This window comes from Acanthopagrus latus, chromosome 12, assembly GCF_904848185.1.
Source record: "Acanthopagrus latus isolate v.2019 chromosome 12, fAcaLat1.1, whole genome shotgun sequence".
NCBI lineage: Eukaryota > Metazoa > Chordata > Actinopteri > Spariformes > Sparidae > Acanthopagrus > Acanthopagrus latus.
The window spans coordinates 6,806,855-6,824,711 of NC_051050.1; the positions used below are offsets into that span (position 1 = coordinate 6,806,855).

Here is a 17,857-nt window from a genome sequence, read left to right on the forward strand (position 1 = left end):
ATATGTATTTATTTATTAAGCCATATCTTGAATCATTTAATTACTTAATTACTGCCTTCATAGTAATGCATAATCAACAATAATAATGATAATAATCCAATTATAATTATACATTAAAAATGACATCAGTGAAAGAGATTATACTGTTGCAGAACAAACTGTTGTTTTTCATACTCTCAGTACACTGAGCTGATAAAACCACTGTTGCCTACTTTTAATGGTGTGGAAGTTTGACCTCTGTTGTCATTAGATGTTTCTACAGTGCAGCAGTGCTTCTTCTCCTCTAGTGAATGACCTGGAGTCTTCTTCCATCACACCACTGGTAGTTTCCTAACAGCAGTCAGTCAGGATGTGGACCGGACCTGCAGCCTGTGTAAGAAACAGGACGCGAGCTCAGCGCGCATGCGCAATCCTTGTAAATAAGGAAGTTGACGTAGATTTTCCAAGTTATGTGGCACTGCGGAGGTACAATGTGCGCACGATAGACATTTATGCCGTTATAACACGAGTTTAAGGTAAGAGCGGAGCGGGGGCAAGAAACGACCTTTAGCCGTTGTGTTAAGCTGCATGTCGGGTCGTGTCTGCAAGCTTTGGACAGCGTAGCGTTAAGTTAAGCTAATGCTGCTGCAGCTAATTAGGCTAGGTAGGAGTGTTTACATGACATGTCGTTGTACAAACAAAAAACTATGCAGGTCACCGAGCAGAGAGCATAACACGGTACAGATATAGTTGTTGGCTGGACAAAAACCTCAGTTACATGTCATAAACACACAGAAGCTACCAATGTGTTTTCTGTTAGTAATTAGCCCCGTGCAACAGTGATTTAATTAACAACATGGAGGACTTTCATTTTGCTGTATTTCAAAGCTGTTTCCGTTTGCTCTGGTTTCTTTTTCAGTGCTCACCTTTATAACACATGGTACAGTTGCAGGAAAGTAAAAAAAAGGTGTCTCATAGTATACTGTACCTCAGATTTATGCACTTGCATTCAGTAATACATGTGCATTATGTTAATGAATCGCACACGTCATTCAGGAAACTAATGTTTGAGCATGTGAGTATACACAGATGAAAAACACAAAGACTCATGCATAAAGTCTGATTAAAGAGCAGACAGGATTTTAGTACATTAATCCGCATTCACCCTGTAGTTTCTTTTCACCCTGTAGTTTCCCTTTAAAAAAAACAAATTCTGATTGTTTCCCTCTTGTTCTGTTTGTTTAATTAAGTTTTTAATTATTATTTTTTTTAAATTACTTTTTATCTCCCTTTCCTCACGGTCCACCAATTATATTTCTAATCCCATCCCCTCACCGCCACAGTATAGCCTAGTTCTGGTATGGAAACACTAGACACTGTATTGTATATTAATTATTTAAAAACTGTGAAATTTAAAAACACAAGTCTACTGGCATTGGTCATTCAAACACAATGTATAATTTGCACACAAGTTCAGAATGTGGCCCAGGGGTAGAGCCAGTGTCTTGTTCTCAGAAGGTTGCTGGTCCAAATCCCCTGTTTTTTTTTTTTTTTAAGTATTTTTTTTTTGGCTTTTTCTGGCTTTATTGATAGTACAGCTGAAGAGTGTGACAGGAAACAAGGTAAGAGAGGGGGAGTGACACGCAGCAAAGGGACCCAGGCCGGGAGTCGAGCCGGGTCCACTGCAGAGCCTCGGCACATGGGTCGCGTGCGCTACCGACCGAGCTAAGCAGTGCCCCCCTGGTCTGCTTTTTGAAGTGTCCTTGGGCAAGCAACTGAACCCTAAACCGCTCCTGATGTGCTAGTCAGCACCTTGCATGGCAGCTTCCGCCATCAGTTTGCGAATGTTTGATTGAATTATTGTAAATTGCTTTGTAAAGTATCTGCTAAATGCCCTAAAATGTTAACTCGTCAAAACCCTCAGAATCACAGAAATGAGCCTATACTAAAGACATGACCTCCTTTTTCTCAGTGATATCTGCAGCGCATAAGGGAACCATGCTAAATATATTATCAATTGATGAGTTGTTTGGTCTACAAAATAGCAGAATTTTTTTTCTCCCAAGGCCCAAGATGACATCTTGAAATGTCTCGATTTTGCCACAATGCAAATAAATTTAGCTTACTCTCATAGAGGAGTAAAGAAACCAGAAAAACAAAACAAAACAAAATAAAAAAAAAAAAACTCTTGCACACAATCTAACTTATGAAATGACATTTATTTGCTACATTTCAGTGGTAGACCTTTATCAGACAAAATTATTTTGCCTGGTAAAGGTCTACTACTGAAACAATTAAGTCAGGATAATCAAACATTAGGGAATAAGTAGCAGTGAAGCTCTTCTGGAGGCTGTTGGTGGACCAGCTACTCATTATCACACCTAATAATGGTTTAGCACCCATCTCCTTTATCAACAACTGTATCTAGATATGTTAATAACAGAAGATAAAGGACAAGTTGCAGCAAAATTAACATGATCTTACAATCTTCTGTGAAAGTGTTTCCACTGAAGGTTGTGTCTCTCCCTCTGAAACCAGTCCAGATGAATATTAATAAATACTCCCATTTGTTTGCTGTTTTGCTCATGTAGTGTAGGTACATCCAGAAGTCGTCTCGTAAACACTTCCCTCCATTTTATGTAAAATCTACAGTATTCCCTTGCTGCGCTAAGTGCTGCAACTTCGCAACAGCCATAACCTGGAGCCTTCCTCGTCATCACAGAGGCTCTGTGGCGAGTTGATGTGACAGCTGCTAGCAACACAACAGAATGTTTCTGAAAGCTCCTCCATACTCTGTTCAAGCCGGAACAACAGTTTTTATTCATGGATTTACTCTCCCTTGGGGCGGGGAGGCTCAATTGCACAGATGCATAGAGCCCAAATCTCCAACATAAACAAAACTTTAGCCTTGAGGAAGATCGCATCTCATGCTCAGTCACACACACTTCTCTCCGCGTGGAGACCGGCGATAATCTGTTAAAATTATGAGTCATTTGTTTTTATTGATGCTCACTGGCTTGTGTGGAATAAGTACATGAAATATTAATATGAACAGCAGTATCTCTCATGGCTCAGAAGGAGCATTAGATTAATACACATTTTTCTTGTCAGAAAAATAATTGACATGTGATTTCTCTCCACCCGTGTGATTATTAGTGTCTTTTAGGTCTGGGAAAAAGTTCTTAGACCACTCAGACAGACAAACATCTGCAAACATCTGCTCCTTTTTATAAAGCAGATACATTAAAAATAGACTCTCGACTGTCTTTAGCTTGGTTAAATAGTCAGAATGAATGTTGCATCAGCTGATGAAGATACAGAGCTCACTTACCTAGAGTCACCTTTTTAGATGCTGTTTTTTTTTTGTTTTTTTTTTAACTTGCCCAAAGCAAAATCAAGTGGCAAAATATTATATATCAATAAACTGTGGTATGACGTAACTCTTGTCTTTTGTTTTAAAGGCTTCATAGCTGTGAAGTGATTATTTTCGAAAGTTACGTCAACCCAATTAACCTTAGATTCCAGCAGGCATGTCTGCGTTGTGTTTGGGCAGCGACAAGGGCGCCAGGAGCTGACTGCAGATATTCTAGACAATGACTGCTCTTTCAGAAACATCCCATAAGTGGCTGCCTGCTGTGCTGTATGGAAATAAATGTCTTCTCTTTTTTAAAAAAGCAGAATGAAGCGTTGTCAAACTACAAAGATTAGACTTAGCTGGGCTGGAGGCTGGACACAGACTCAGGACCTACAGCTGTTACAGCAAGCACTTATCCTCCACACACAACTTGAATTTACCATGATGATGTTGTTGTCCTTTTTTTCCCAACAATTCAGAATAATCTGGAACATTTCCATGAAGTTAATGCTGTCCTTTTCTGCCATCGCACTATATTGAATTAGCCAGCCATGCATGCACACTGACACAACTGTTGGTTTGCCTTCCGCTGGCTTGCAGCCACCTGCTGAGCAGCAGGAGAGAAACTGCAAATGCTTCAGGGATTTGATTTTATTTTTGTGGCAACAAAATGAAAGGAACAGACAGCATTAACTAAGCGTTAACTTAATAACGTAGAACTTGAATTGCAGAACTAGTGCGTGTAAGTTACTTATTGTGCTGAGTTACCCGAAAACACTGTTTGTAGTTAATAGTTATTTTTTCAAAAGAAAACCTGCAATTTCACATTAACTTGGATTATTATTATTATTGGCTTACCATGTCTATGTACAAAATTGGAGCAGATAACTAATTGTTATACTAATTAACACTGATCTTAAAGACAAAACTCTCTTAAGAAGACTTCTTGTCATTTAGCCATTTAGTGATTTATGTCATTTGGCTTACATGTTGCCGACACAGCCTGGGTGCTTTGCTTAAGCCTTAGAATTGTATGCAAAGCCCCTAATATATTTTTACAGAACACAGTAGAGTGATAAAATGAGGGCCAGAAATCAGAGATTACTGTGGAGATATCATGGATGATTGATTACCCCCGCATGTCTCTCTGTCCAAACAGCTCCTATGCCATAATGAAGGCAGCTAGAAGCAATATGTTGGGTGCTGGAACATCCAACAACAAGGTCAAGTATTCACGACTGGCTGCTGATGACGAGGGTTACATAGACTTACAGGTGAGACAGCTGTTCTTCTTCTTTGGTTACCGACATTGTCTCTGATGTGTCCTGCTGCTCTATGCATCGTGCGGGAGCCTGATAATCAGCAAATCATTTACTTGCACACAGGCAATTAATTGGTGGTAAATCCCAATGAATGAATTCCTGGAAATGTGCCAAATACTTATGTGATTAACCAGAGGAGATATGAGGAGCTGCAAATGAACAAGTCTGATCATCTTCTTGTCTCTGTCTCTGTGTCTGTCTATTGTCTTGTCTTTTTGTCGAACAATTCTTAACAGTTTAAGAAAAGCCCCCCAAAGGTCCCGTACAAGGCGATTGCGCTGGCAATATTCCTGTTTCTGATTGGCTCCTTACTCATAATCTTCGGAGCTCTTCTTCTGTCAGGAACCATAAAGGTTGAGGTGAGTTTGGCCAGTTGTCATAAAGTCTTTTCAAATGGCGAATTGCATTGTTGAGTCTCAGGTCCAGATTTTGTCTGTACAGCCGGACTATAATTAAAATGTGTCCAGAGTGTATACATTCTGAAACTATCTCTTGTTCTTTGCCAAAAAGCTTACTGTCAAGCGTGGTACATTTTCCCATAATGCTTGGGCGCCTTAAAGCTGACAGTAAATACCCTGACAGGCTTGTTCTTACATGAATTCTCCTGAAAATCCATTTGTGACAAAAATGTTTCTGTCTGAGCTGCCTCCCTCCCTCCTGTCTGTTCTGAGTTAATTCCTGTAGGAGGGTATATCTCTGCTCATGTTGCTCCTGTGTGTGACGAGCTTTACATTTATGGTACATTTATGAGTCCAGAATGTGTCTTCAGACACCACTGAGGACAGATTGATGAATCAGCTCTTTCTTTAGGTTGTCTTGGTTGCATTTTGGTGTTAAAAGAGCTGGCTGACATGTTGTGAATTTGCTTTCTTGCTGGAAGTTACATAAGAAATATGATACCACTTTTATGTCAGTTTACTTTAAAGGGACGCTTCACCCCAAAATTAGAAAAAAGAGTTTTTCCTTTACCTATAGTTCTATTTATCTAACTAGACTGATTGAGTGGTTGAGTGGAGATGTCATGGAGATGTCTGCCTGCTCTACAATATAATGGAATTACTTGACTTGTGGTGCTCAGGGAGCCAAAAAACAAATACATTTGAGAAGTTAAACAGCAATGTCTCTTTTATGACCCACTTACTGTGATATAATCTACAGACCGTATCTCAAGTGGGAACTGCTTTTTATTTCTAACAAACTACATCTGCCAACATTATCACTGCAAAAAAGGAAGCGTGCATCTGCTCATGGACAAGAGGCTCGAGCTCATGACCAGGTCAAGACCAAGGCTTTGAGGGCTTAAGACTAAGGCAGATCCAAGATCCAGAGTTTAGACCAAGATCAAGGCAGCTTAAGACCAAGTCAAGACCAAGACAGGTGCGAGTCGCACAATGCACAACATACAATAAAATGTGGAACATGCAAACCGTAGGCCCTCATAAAACCCAATTGAAAAGTCCATCTTCACTCACTTGTTTTATTGCTATATGTGTGTGTGTTCCATAAGAAATGTCATGATAATATAATCAAAAACCATTGCATAGGGGAGATTTACTTTGTCTTCTGTGAGCAAAAAAGACCATCGTGGATCAAGGAGTTGAAGCCAAAACCAAAATTAAATATTATACGTTTGACAACCTTTTGATTCAAAACAGGAATTTTTTATAGTCATACACAAGAGTCGTCATGTTTTTCTTCATACCTCAGCATGAGCCTTTTATATATTCAGACTGATCAGGTCCTCCATGTTTCTACAGTAGCTCAGAATGGACAAACCAAATACCGGCTCTGGAGACATCATTTCACGTTTTTTAGGAGTTGTGTTCAGTTGGTTACAATCTGCAACCACACCACTAAATGCCACTAAATCCTACACACTGAAAGTTAGCTCTGTAGACGTTCTATTGCAGTTTTTGGTACTTGCCAGTTTTACAACACTTGTTGCTACAGTATGAAAACATTTCAGTCAGTACTGTGGTGTGATGACTAGCCCTACTCTTGAAAACCCATCAATAAAGCTTACACAGCCTGTAAAATGTCAGCTCAGGCAGTAATTAAAACACTCTGGATGCCGTTAATCTTGCCTTTAAATAGCTGTAATGGAACAGTCGTCTTGACATTTTCCTGCTTTGCTGCCAGTTTTTGTTTCTGCTATGCTCTTGATTTTCCTGACCACAATGTTTTTTTTTAAAATTTTTTTATTGCATGTTAGGATATAACTAATGATTTTGATACCATGGAGTGCCAGATTTTGGTGGATCCCCGGCTGGGGTTTCTGCTTCCCTTAATTCATGCCTACATGTGGGAGATAAAAGAGTCTCTACACATTATGTAATTGTAATGATCAGTAGGAGGTTAATGTTAACATTTTTTTTTCCCAGTCTGCACATTCTGTTTGCAGAAAATTTGAACTGACATGAAGGCAGCATCAGTGTATTTGAACTGCTACTTGCCAGTTAGCCCACACGAGGTGGTGAAGAAAATTACACAAGATGCAAGCAATTGAAAACCAAATAATGAGTTTTGGTTTAAAAGATTTTTAGTTTAATAGTTTTTGTTTTCAGCTGTATAGAGTGTATGTGTGTTTTTGAGCCCGTTTGTGTATTGAACTGGAGTGTTTCTGGTGAACTCAAAACACTCAAGGTCTTCAGTTAACATTATGAAAAACTTTTGAGCCCGGTCAACCATTGCAGTTGTAAGAGAAAGGAAACGAAGCCCACACTGAAACAAGTTAACCCTTCACTTAAACTACTTAATTAGATATTGAAGAACTGGCCATCTGTCAGATTCATACTGAAAACAAATAACGTCTGCATATCACCACAGTTACCACAATGTGTTGCGAACTGTAGCTACCGTTAGCTAGTTAGCTCAGTTAGTGGTGTAGTTAGTAGTAACATTATAGCTAACTGGAAACGGTGGTCATTTTTTGTTGACATCATGCTCAGGGTCTGAAGCTCGAATGCTAGGAAACTGTCACACTGCTATGCTCCAGGTTACATGTCATGTCATTTTAATCCTAGAAGAGATACACACTGGATGTAAACTGCTGATTGAATGCTAACATCAGCAAATGGATGTTAAAACATGTTGTTTTTATGTTGACATATGGCGAGATGTCCATCTTGATTTTCACTATCCATCATCTTTTCAGTTGCTGACTAATCTAGAAGTGGTGCAATAATAACAATTTGTCAGATTCCCTACGTTACTACGTTACCAGGTCTTGCAACTTGTAACACAGCAGGATTATGTTATCCCAGCATACATGACGTCAGAGGAAAATGGCTGCCCAGTGAATAGGTCCCAGTGTAATAAGTACGGAAACCTCAGTAAAATGATAGATGACAACCGAGACAATCTCTTTTAATGAAGATGACTAGATGCAGTTGAAAGCTTGTAAAAACACAGAGAATGAACTTGTGTTACAATTTTTCTTTTGTCAAACTATAAAAACACACATTTCAGTGTATTTGTATGTTGTTTTTGTAACTTTGTTCTCATTTTGGTGAAGTGACCCTTTTAAACCCACTTCACATACATCTCAACACACACTGTATGAGTGGTCAGACAAATGTAATGATAAAATGCTTGACAATTAACCGATAGACGCATTGTTATGGCCAATGCAGCAGTCCACCCTTTAAAAACCACAGGGAGAGGGCTGCGGTAACTCTGTGCACAAGACTGCCATCTGGTGGTGAAATGAGACACTTGACTGGGCGTTGATAGAGACTGCCTGTGCCTCCTGGTGGTTAGCTGCTATGCAATTGAAATGACTTATGATGGAGTGATTTACATGAAACCAGACCTCAGACGGATGAAGCCATCGCGCCCGTGTGCCTCCTGCGCACCCTTTTCATACAGAGGATGTTTACATCGAGCTGGCAGGCGATGTGTAGATCAGTATGTTAAAACCTGCTGAGCACATTAAGCACTCTGTGATGCTTCTTCTAACATCTCATTTCCATTCCAGTATTCCAGTATGTGATGTTTGTCAGTAAATAGATGTGAGGTTCCAGAGGTTCTTGGATTGTCGTTGCAGAGAAGTGTCCCGCTGTGACCCCTCATCACAGGTTGTTGTTGTTGTTGTTGTTGTTTTCAGCATCCAGACCGCACCATTCCTGTCATCATCATCGGGCTACTGGTTTTCCTTCCCGGATTTTATCATTTGAGAATCGCCTACTACGCCGCCAAGGGTTACCGGGGTTACTCCTATGATGACATCCCAGATTTCGGCGACTGAGCCGAACGACAACTGCTGATGCCACGCCGTTCGATCAGAGACTGCTGCCTGACGTTTACTTTGAGTTTCTGAATGTACGTAGCAAATAAATCAGAACTTGTATTGCTGTTCAGCATTTTAACGGTTTCGCCGTATCGGTTTTACAATTTTGTGTTGTTTACTCATGGCTGTGTTGCATCATCCTCGACACAAAAGCTCGACAAAGTCTTTATATATCCAGCAACAGCAACCAAACACTTGTAGTGATTGCATCGAGTAGAAGATGCCACATCTGCTGCTTATCTGTGACAGTACAACGACATGTTGCTGATGAAGACTACTCACCGCACTGTCAAGACATGATAACCAACCTCAGATGAGTGGTGAAACATTTTTATAGAGACTGCTAAGATGCCTTTAACTTACTACTGCTTGAAGTCCATGACCCGGGTTACTGAGAATCTTTCTTTGCACAGTTTCATAGTCTATCTTAAACCTATATTTAATGTAGTCAGTATGATATGTGAATCTCTGGCTGCTGTATTTCTCCAGAAGGATTATATTTGCAGTACTATCCAAAGAGTGATTACTTTGTTGAAGAACAGTATATTTTTTAATTGAATGTATCACTTTCTGTATTAAGTCTTGCTGTTTGTGCATATTCATTTGGTTTTGAATATCAAAGATGTATTTTTACATACATTGCTTAAGAAATTAAAGAAGAACTCTGATGCAGAATCTGAAGTTTTGTTGTTGTCGTTCTTGTCACAGTTGTCTCAGGATGTGATGGTGATGAAGACACATTGTGCATTTAGCCACTTACAAAACAAACCTCATGAATGATGCTGACACATTACCAGTGATGGTATGTAACTAAGGACATTTACTCAAGTTGTTTGGTTTCTTTAAGAAGAGACAGTGCAAATGATAATTAAAAGTGAAACAATGAAATATTTCTTAGTTGTAATCCCCTGGCCAAGGCTTTAAAAAGACTTCCTAAAATATGACAACAAAGAGAACAATTGTGCTGCTCATATATTGGTACGTTTATTGCCAGAAAAAAATACTTTACTTTTTAATATCAAATTATGACCTTTACTCAAGTGCTACTTGGTATGGGTGACTTATACTTCTACCACTGTCATATTTTGACATGATATCCTGATAAAAGTGTTACCACTCATGGTTAACAGTATACACACTTGTTACAGCCACAACAGAAACGGTCGGCTCTATCCTGTGACCAGCAACACATTAGAAAGTATGTCATACCTGAAAACGAGTTTGCCAAAGGAAGTAAATAGTTATTTACAGATAATACCAAATATATCCAAAACTATGGGAGTCAGGAGACCTGGCTAAAATGAACAAACAGATGGAGGAAGTCTGGGCCAGGACCCAGAAATTCTCTCCCTAAACTAACAGAAGACTGCATCAACTAAACTAACAAAGCAAGCCACGAAAACAGGACTATCAGACCTGCATCCTTACAAGAAAACAAGACACAAACTGAGGACAGAGACTGTCTGAAACAGTCAGGACTGCTTGGTCTGTAGAAAAAGAGAGCTCCTGCCTTTAAATATGAGGCAGGGCTGCATGCCTGATAGGCAGCGCCTCAGAGGAGAAAACACAGCCGGGAACTGTGTGAAACACATCACATATATGTCAATATATAAGGTTTACTTTTATTTCATACTCATATACATGGAATATTGGATACTATAAGGCTTTTAGTCTGGTGCAATTTGAATGGGTGACTAAAGTAACAAAATATATTTTACGCAACTATGCCAGAACTGCACATCACATACAGAAAACATGGCAGTGGGTTATTGGAAATACACACACAAAACCCCCCAAAACTTGGTAAATACATATAAAAATCAGCTGAATTCACAGAAACATGTAGAAGCAGGGGCGGGCGTCCCATGTACAGAGGTTTCATCCTCTCTGCAGCAGCCCCGGACTCAAGTTCTGGCCTGAGGCCCCCTGCTGTGTGTCACACCCCCACCCTATCAGTTTAGTTTCCTACCATCTCTGAAGCTGTCCTATCAATAAAGCCATACAATGGCCAACAAATAATTAAAGAAACAAGTACAAGTACAAATGGTTAAAAAAGATACACAACTTCCTTTCTTCCTTGTACTGTGTCAGGCCTGCGTTTTTTTTTTTTTTACTGTAATGTAAAAACCATGACCATAGAAAAAACTTTAAATAAAAAAACAACAAAAAAACAAAAACAAAAACAAAAAGAAAAACAAAGAAACATATACATACAGTCTATTGGAACAGCTTTTTATCTTTTCAAAGTATTTCCCGTGCGCAGTCAAAGGGCCAACAAGTGTGACTCTTCCTCCGCCAACATCAGGTAAAGGACACCCTCTTGTGGCTACCACCACCGCACTGGGTGCCATCAGGGGGGATTAAGGTGCTGCAACAAAGTGGCCTTTTTATCTGCTGCCTGCACAAACACGGACTCTTTCATTAGACCTCGACAGTAAAGAGGTTATTGTGGGAGCGTGGAGGCGGACTCGTGTTTAATGTGGTCCGAGCCTTTTGAACGCATCAGCCAGAGGGAGGAGGAGGAGGACTGGAGGGGGGGAGGAGGGAGGACCGCGAGGAGCCGAGAGGGAGAGACAGGGAGAGGGAGCGGCAGAGTGCGTCGATCCCTCACCGTCACCTGTGCGTGAAATGAACACCTGTTTGCCTGCGGAGGACTTTTAAAACAGAATAACGCTCAAGTTTCAGCTACAGCTACTAGCAGAGGAGCCCGGCCTGCTGTGGGTCAGTCAGTCAGTCAGACATACAGACAGACAGACAGACAGACAGACAGACAGACAGACAGTGTTCACACACGGAACAGAACCGCAGCGCCACTTGGACCGAGAGGACTAAGAAAGAGGAGTGATGCACTTTTTTTGAAAAAACAAAACAACCAAAAAGAAAAACCCCAAAACGGAAGTACCGCGGCGGCTGCCAGAATCCGAGCCACAGGTAAGGATGGGTGTAAAAAAAGAAACAAAAAGAAAGAAAGAAAGAAAGAAAGAAAGAAAGAAAGAAAGAAAGAAAGAAAGAAAGAACGAAAGCAGCACTCAATGATTTTTCTCAAAGTGTTTCTGACTTCCAGCAGCTTTTTGAAAGGGATGAGACATTAATGCTGCCAGCTCTCTCTCTCTCTCTCTCCTCCCCCCTTCCTCACCCTCAGCGCTCTGAACTGTGTCATGCATTTAAACGCCGGTAATGAAGTTTTTCTACGGGGGCCTTTCTTGTTGTAATGTGGAAAAAAAAAATGGGAGAGAGTGAGAAACGTTGAAAAAAGTTTGTGGAGCCTTGAACCGAGGCGAACCAGGCGTACACACACACACACACACACACACACACACACACACACACACACACACACACACACACACACACACACACACACACACACAGACGTGCTATGTTAATCATTCATAGGCTGTGAGCTCTGTGTGTTGTTCTCTTCTGGCTTTTACAGTTTTAATTGTGCTCTCATGGCTGATGACCTCTGTACCATCGCTCTGACCTCTTTACAGCTGTGGTAAAAGCAGGCCAAAGGCAGACAAACTGGAATATCTGCCACTGTGCTGTCAAACACATGCTGTCATATCATATCCAGGGCTTTAAAATGCTTAATTATGCTTAATTAATTATTCTGTTCATGGCTCAATCTTTATATCATTCTATATCCTGTTGATGAGATGGATATGAGTTCTTACATGATTACTGTAACTTAAAGGGGCGCTGTGTTGTTTAGAGAAATTCAGAGGAAGAGAACTCAAACTCAGAATTGTTTATTTTTTCCATAACTGAATAACCTAAATGAAAACAAGGTGCCCAGAACACTGCTTGACACTATAAAGGTGGCAGGGTCCGCCACACGTAAACAAAGTAAAACAGTATGAAACTATGTTGGCCTTTAAGGTCAGTTTGTCTATTCAGTTTATTCAGTCATGGAAACAGAGAGGTTTTGAATACATGGCCATGAAAATCAGCCAGTGAAGATCTGTCTCTCCTCATTGAGATTTCTTCCACCACAACTACATCGTGCTCCTTATGAAACTTTACCGCGGTGCAATATCTGAGCCGGAGCCAGAATACGAAATCGTTTTTTTTTTTTCTTTTCTTTTTTTTTTTTTTTCTGCTGCTCGCTTTGTATTGACATCAGTGTTCGTCTTTATTTCCCAGATTATGGGAGAAATACTCTCGTAGCTTCCCCAGACTCATTTAATCATTTCACATTCTATTCCTGGTGTAATTGAGTCTGTTAAAGTGCCAGATGGGCACGTCAGAGGGAGGCGGTGGATGGAAACTCATTTTAAGTACTTTTCGATGAAGGACACGGACTTGAATGACATCACCTGGAAATATACGACTGTTGTAGACACTTCAGATCTGATATTAAAAGCAGGCTGAAGTACATGCAAAACACTAATAAGCCCTCACCAGTGTTTTTGCATGCTCTTTCCCCCGCTTGCATTTCTCATGATGGGAAAGCCTTGCTGCTGTGTTGATTTTGAATCCATCTGAGAGGAGATTAACTCGCCGACTCGCAACTTGACAATAATGTAACTTTGAGGGACATGAAAGGAGACATTGTGATCGCTGTGATGAATTATCCATGTCTTGAAAGTCTGTGTGCCTAAAGACGTGATGGGAAACCAACAACTGAGGACGTAGTTAAAACTGGCATTAATATTGAACGCACCGGTAATGACCTTTAAAAAGTTAAAGTCGTTGCTTTTACAACACTGATAGTATGACTGGGGCAAGATAGAAAGCGCGTCGACATCTGGAGGTATTCTCTGCTGGGAGTTAAACACTCAAAACACAGTCGGGTTCAGGTTCGGATTCAAATGTTGCTGATTGGTGCAAAGGTCAGTGAGATCGCCTTTTTTTGAATTAAGCTCCACCCACTTCAGATCAGCCAGAGGAGTGCTGTCTCACCCTGCACGTCTGTCACTTAACTTTGTTGGCTGAGAGAAACAGGGAGGTGGTGGGAGGTGGGAAAAGGAACACAGCTCGTTTAATAAGCAAATAATTAGCGGCACATGGAGGTATAATGTTAGTTCCCTGAGCAGCAACATACATCTCTCCACATATCACAAACGACAACAGCTGTTGCTCTACTGCAACTCTTAGGAGACGCGCAATATAAAGGTGCTCTCAGGCTGGAGCCTTTTAAATCCCGATGTTACGATGGCCTGGGATTTGAACTGTATGGCTGTCAGCCATCACTCAAGCTAGTGTACATTACTGCAAACCATGGCTATGATGGAACCTTACTTTTCTTTGTGCTGCAGCTCTTTCTTTATTTAGGCTCAGTGTTCAAATTTGATGCCGTGGCAACGCTGTGCCTGTGGCGTGGTGAAGTTAAGCCACAAAAAAACACTTCAGAACTGATTGAGTCTTAAAATACCTGCTTTGGTTGTCACAAACACAAGCGAGAGCTGTCCCAAGGTCTCATTAAGAATATCAGTTTTCTACTTGCTACTCTACCGTACCTTTTCTTATTTCTCTCCATGATTTTCATTAAATTATTTACACAGCTGGATAGTGTGTCACACCAGACATAATTAAAAAATGATGCTATGTGAGCATATAAAACATTTTACCAACACTTTTCTTTTACACCTTAAAGTCTCTTTTTCAGCTACAGTTGCAATGCTGCAGCTGTGTGAACAGCAGCATCCAGCAAATTCCCAATATTCCATCATAAACAACAATACCCAGGATGCCATGCATATCACAGTAGTGAATTTTATTGGGCGCCTTGCGCAAAGTAACTCCAGACTCTGACAGCAGAGTGCAACAGTGTATCCAGTGGGTTTCCATGCCCACACGTGTTGAAAGCATCTTGAGGTCACTGGCTCGGCAGCCCTTCTCGCCTTGCTGAACTCCACCGACACCCCCCTGACTTTCACGTCAGGAGGTGGAGGGGATGGTGATGGCGTGAGAGATGGCTGCCGAGCAAGAGGCTTAGTAAGTGTGAAACTACGAGAGGTCAGGACAATTTTGTGACACGTTTGTGACAACAAAACCGTCCAGCCCTTGACTCCAACTATAATCTTTTCCTGACCCTAACCAAGTGAGTGTCACGCAAAGAAACCTCGACTTCAACATATCAAAATGTAAGGTTTTTACATATCCATGGCTTGCATGAATGCATATTTCCAGCATTTACTCCTGTGACAGGGTTGCCTTCCAGATATTGAGTTCCAGTGGTTTTTGCTGTCAAGGAAATCCAAACTTTTAACGAGGTGTACGGTCGAGTCAGGAGTCTAATGACCATTACAGAATCAGGGACAGTAAGACTTCTTGTCTGTGGAGTGATCTCATGCCGTAAAATCTCCCCATTTCTTTCCAACAACAGATATGCTTTGAATCAGTTCGTCAGCGGCCAATCGCATTGTTGGTAGCTGTAGGGAAAAGGTGCTGCTTTGGCAGTGAAGACAAGCAGACAGACAACAGATGATACCTCAGATTATCGGACTGAGATGTAAAGACTCTGCTGTTATCGACAAACAGCAGATGGCTACGTGCAAAACATTCAGTTAAAAAAAAACAATCTCAAATTAATTAAAAAGACAAATAAAGGAAATGAAATGTGATGTCAGTCTATTTGAATAATTGAAGTGGCGTTAAATGGCAGCAGTTTTATGTTTGGGACTTTATAGCTTAGACAGAAGACGCATTTAATATTTGCAAAACACTGACTTTGCCCTATCTGTGCCCTCAACCCAAGGCCTTATCTTTTCTTTATATGACTGAAGTATATTTCATGGATTACAGAAACACAAAGATTGCGGCTTTCATCTGGATTTGCCTGCCTGCTCTGTGATTCATAGAAAAGATACCTGATGTTTGCAATCAGAGCACAGAGATGCAATACCCACACAGAGGAGACCTCTTTATTTTTTCCCTTTCTCTTTTTTCCTCCCACCTTTTCAATCCGTCCTATTTTCTCTTAAGTGCACATCAAACCGAGCCACGCAGAGGGTTTCCATTGTGATGGGAAGCTTGCATTAGAATACGAAAATGGGCTTTTTCTGAGCAGTGTGCGAGCCGCGTGGAAAAATAAAATGTACACTTGCAGGCGGGAGGACAAAATAATGTAAGCACCTCGTGGAGAAGAGCTTAAGCTCTGAGGTAACTAAATCACAATAACAATTACTGCGGCAGAGGTGAGTTAGAGCTTGTTGAATGCCAATGAGCGGCATTTTTCAGCTGTGAGAGGCAATCAGCAGGCAATCAGCAACCTGACGAGAGTTTTCAAAGGACAGAGCGGTTTTAAAAATCTGTGAAAATGTGGCAACGAGGAAACACGTGTGTGATCAGAATATGGTGCACATGAAGTTGATTGGAATAAGTCCAGGTTTAGTCTCAACAACTTCACAAGTAAATTTCAAGCCAAGTCAAGTCTGATATTGCTAGATTTAATTTTAGTACCTTTTTAATGCAGACGCTTAATTAAACCTCAGGCTGTCAGCGTGTGTCGCTGCCTTGCTTACTTTTTATTGCTCTGGGACTTTTAACAGGTCAAACCTCCTCTCGGTTGACTTGACATTTTTTGATTTCAAGTCTCAGTTCAAGTCCGTAGGGAGCAAGGTCCAAAGTTAATCTAGTCTCTCAGTCATAACAAGGCCCAGATACACTGTGCAGTAACAGTCTGAGTGACTTTCTGTAGTGAGGACTGTACAGCAGAGCTAAAACCATTAGTCAGTTGATTTATTAGGCAGTCCACAGAAAATAATGTAATTATTTTTTTATGATTGTTTAGTAGTGTAGGTAATTTATCAAGCAAACTTGCAAAACACACTCTGCTTTAAACTTCTCAGATGGGGAGATTTTGAATAAATATCTCTGAGTGGAGGAGTGTTGGTCAGACAACATTATCGACATGAAGACATCAGCTTAACAACAGCACAATGTGTTTTCTTTCAAAGCTTCATCATATATTCATGCCGATGTGATATAAAATGTATGCATCCATGTGGGCACTTAGCGTGTCATGTCGGTGTTCTTTGTCATGACATGCTGACTTCTGATTGGTCGAGCAGTCAACATGAGTCTCAGCGGCAGTCACTTCTGGTTGAAGTGTCACGCTGTGGTTTCTGGGACCGTTCAGCACCGGCTGAAGTTTTCACCACAGTTCCCTCACAGCTGTCACAACTGTTTATTGGGACAGCTCAATTACTCAGTGTAGGGGCCCCGTAAGCCTGACTCGAGTCGACATCTCGGCTCAGTCAAGTTGAAGGGAAACACAAGTCCAAAGCTGTGTAAAGCTCCAGAGGAAGCTGTGTGAAATCTGTGTGAATTCAGGGCCGGGCATTGAACTTATATGCTGTGGCACTGACTGATTTGCCTCTGAGTAAGCCAACAGGCATGTAGCGTGCTTGTCGTGCCAAGCTCTAATTGTGCTGGCCGGAGACAGGGCTCACCACGTGTATCAAAGAAGTGTCGTTCATGACCCGCTATTGGAGCGAAAGTATAGGTATCTGAACCTGAATCAGAATTTGTGTAACGAAACCCGGCCCTACCTGTGTCAGCGTCAGTTGAGGCTGAGGACTACAGATTTCAAAATGAGAACTAAAGCAAAACATCTGGAAATCAGGTATTCCAATCACGTCCATGTCCACCGGTGTATAAAAGCCAGCACCTAGGCATGCAGACTGTTTCCACAAACATTTGTGAAAGAATGGGTCGTTCTCAGGAGCTCAGTGAATTCCAGCGTGGTACTGTGATAGGATAGGATGCCATCTGTGCAGCAAGTCCAGTTGTGAAATTTCCTTGCTCCTAAATATTTTTTATATATATATATATATATATATATATATATATATATATATATATATATATATATAGATATAGATATATAGATAGATATAGATATATAGATAGATATAGATATATATAAATAGATATATATATATATATATATATATATAGATATAG

The 17,857-nt window shown here is 40.7% G+C and overlaps 2 protein-coding genes across 2 annotated transcripts in view; both read left to right on the forward strand.

The window, feature by feature from the left end:
- The first annotated feature begins 357 nt into the window (after positions 1 to 357).
- Positions 358 to 9,625, forward strand: tmem230a (transmembrane protein 230a). Its single transcript, XM_037118118.1, has 4 exons — positions 358 to 515; positions 4,494 to 4,608; positions 4,893 to 5,015; positions 8,762 to 9,625. Exons 2-4 carry the CDS (start codon positions 4,507 to 4,509, stop codon positions 8,900 to 8,902), a joined length of 366 nt encoding a protein of 121 aa, XP_036974013.1. The 5' UTR covers positions 358 to 515; positions 4,494 to 4,506; the 3' UTR covers positions 8,903 to 9,625.
- A 1,856-nt stretch (positions 9,626 to 11,481) lies between these two features.
- The window catches only part of igsf9a (immunoglobulin superfamily, member 9a), a 62,443-nt gene continuing 56,067 nt past the window's right edge, over positions 11,482 to 17,857 (forward strand). Inside the window, exon 1 of the mRNA XM_037116833.1 lies at positions 11,482 to 11,875. The gene's annotated coding sequence lies outside the window, so the exon portion shown is untranslated. The remainder of the gene's footprint in view (positions 11,876 to 17,857) is intronic.

What these genes read in the sequence shown, in the direction of transcription:
- tmem230a (XM_037118118.1), top strand. Translation starts at nt 4,507, where the DNA reads ATGAAGGCAGCTAGAAGCAATATGTTGGGTGCTGGAACATCCAACAAC. An exon ending in AGGGTTACATAGACTTACAG is followed by an intron (nt 4,609 to 4,892) that starts GTGAGACAGCTG and finishes AATTCTTAACAG; the next exon opens with TTTAAGAAAAGCCCCCCAAA. An exon ending in CAGGAACCATAAAGGTTGAG is followed by an intron (nt 5,016 to 8,761) that starts GTGAGTTTGGCC and finishes TGTTGTTTTCAG; the next exon opens with CATCCAGACCGCACCATTCC.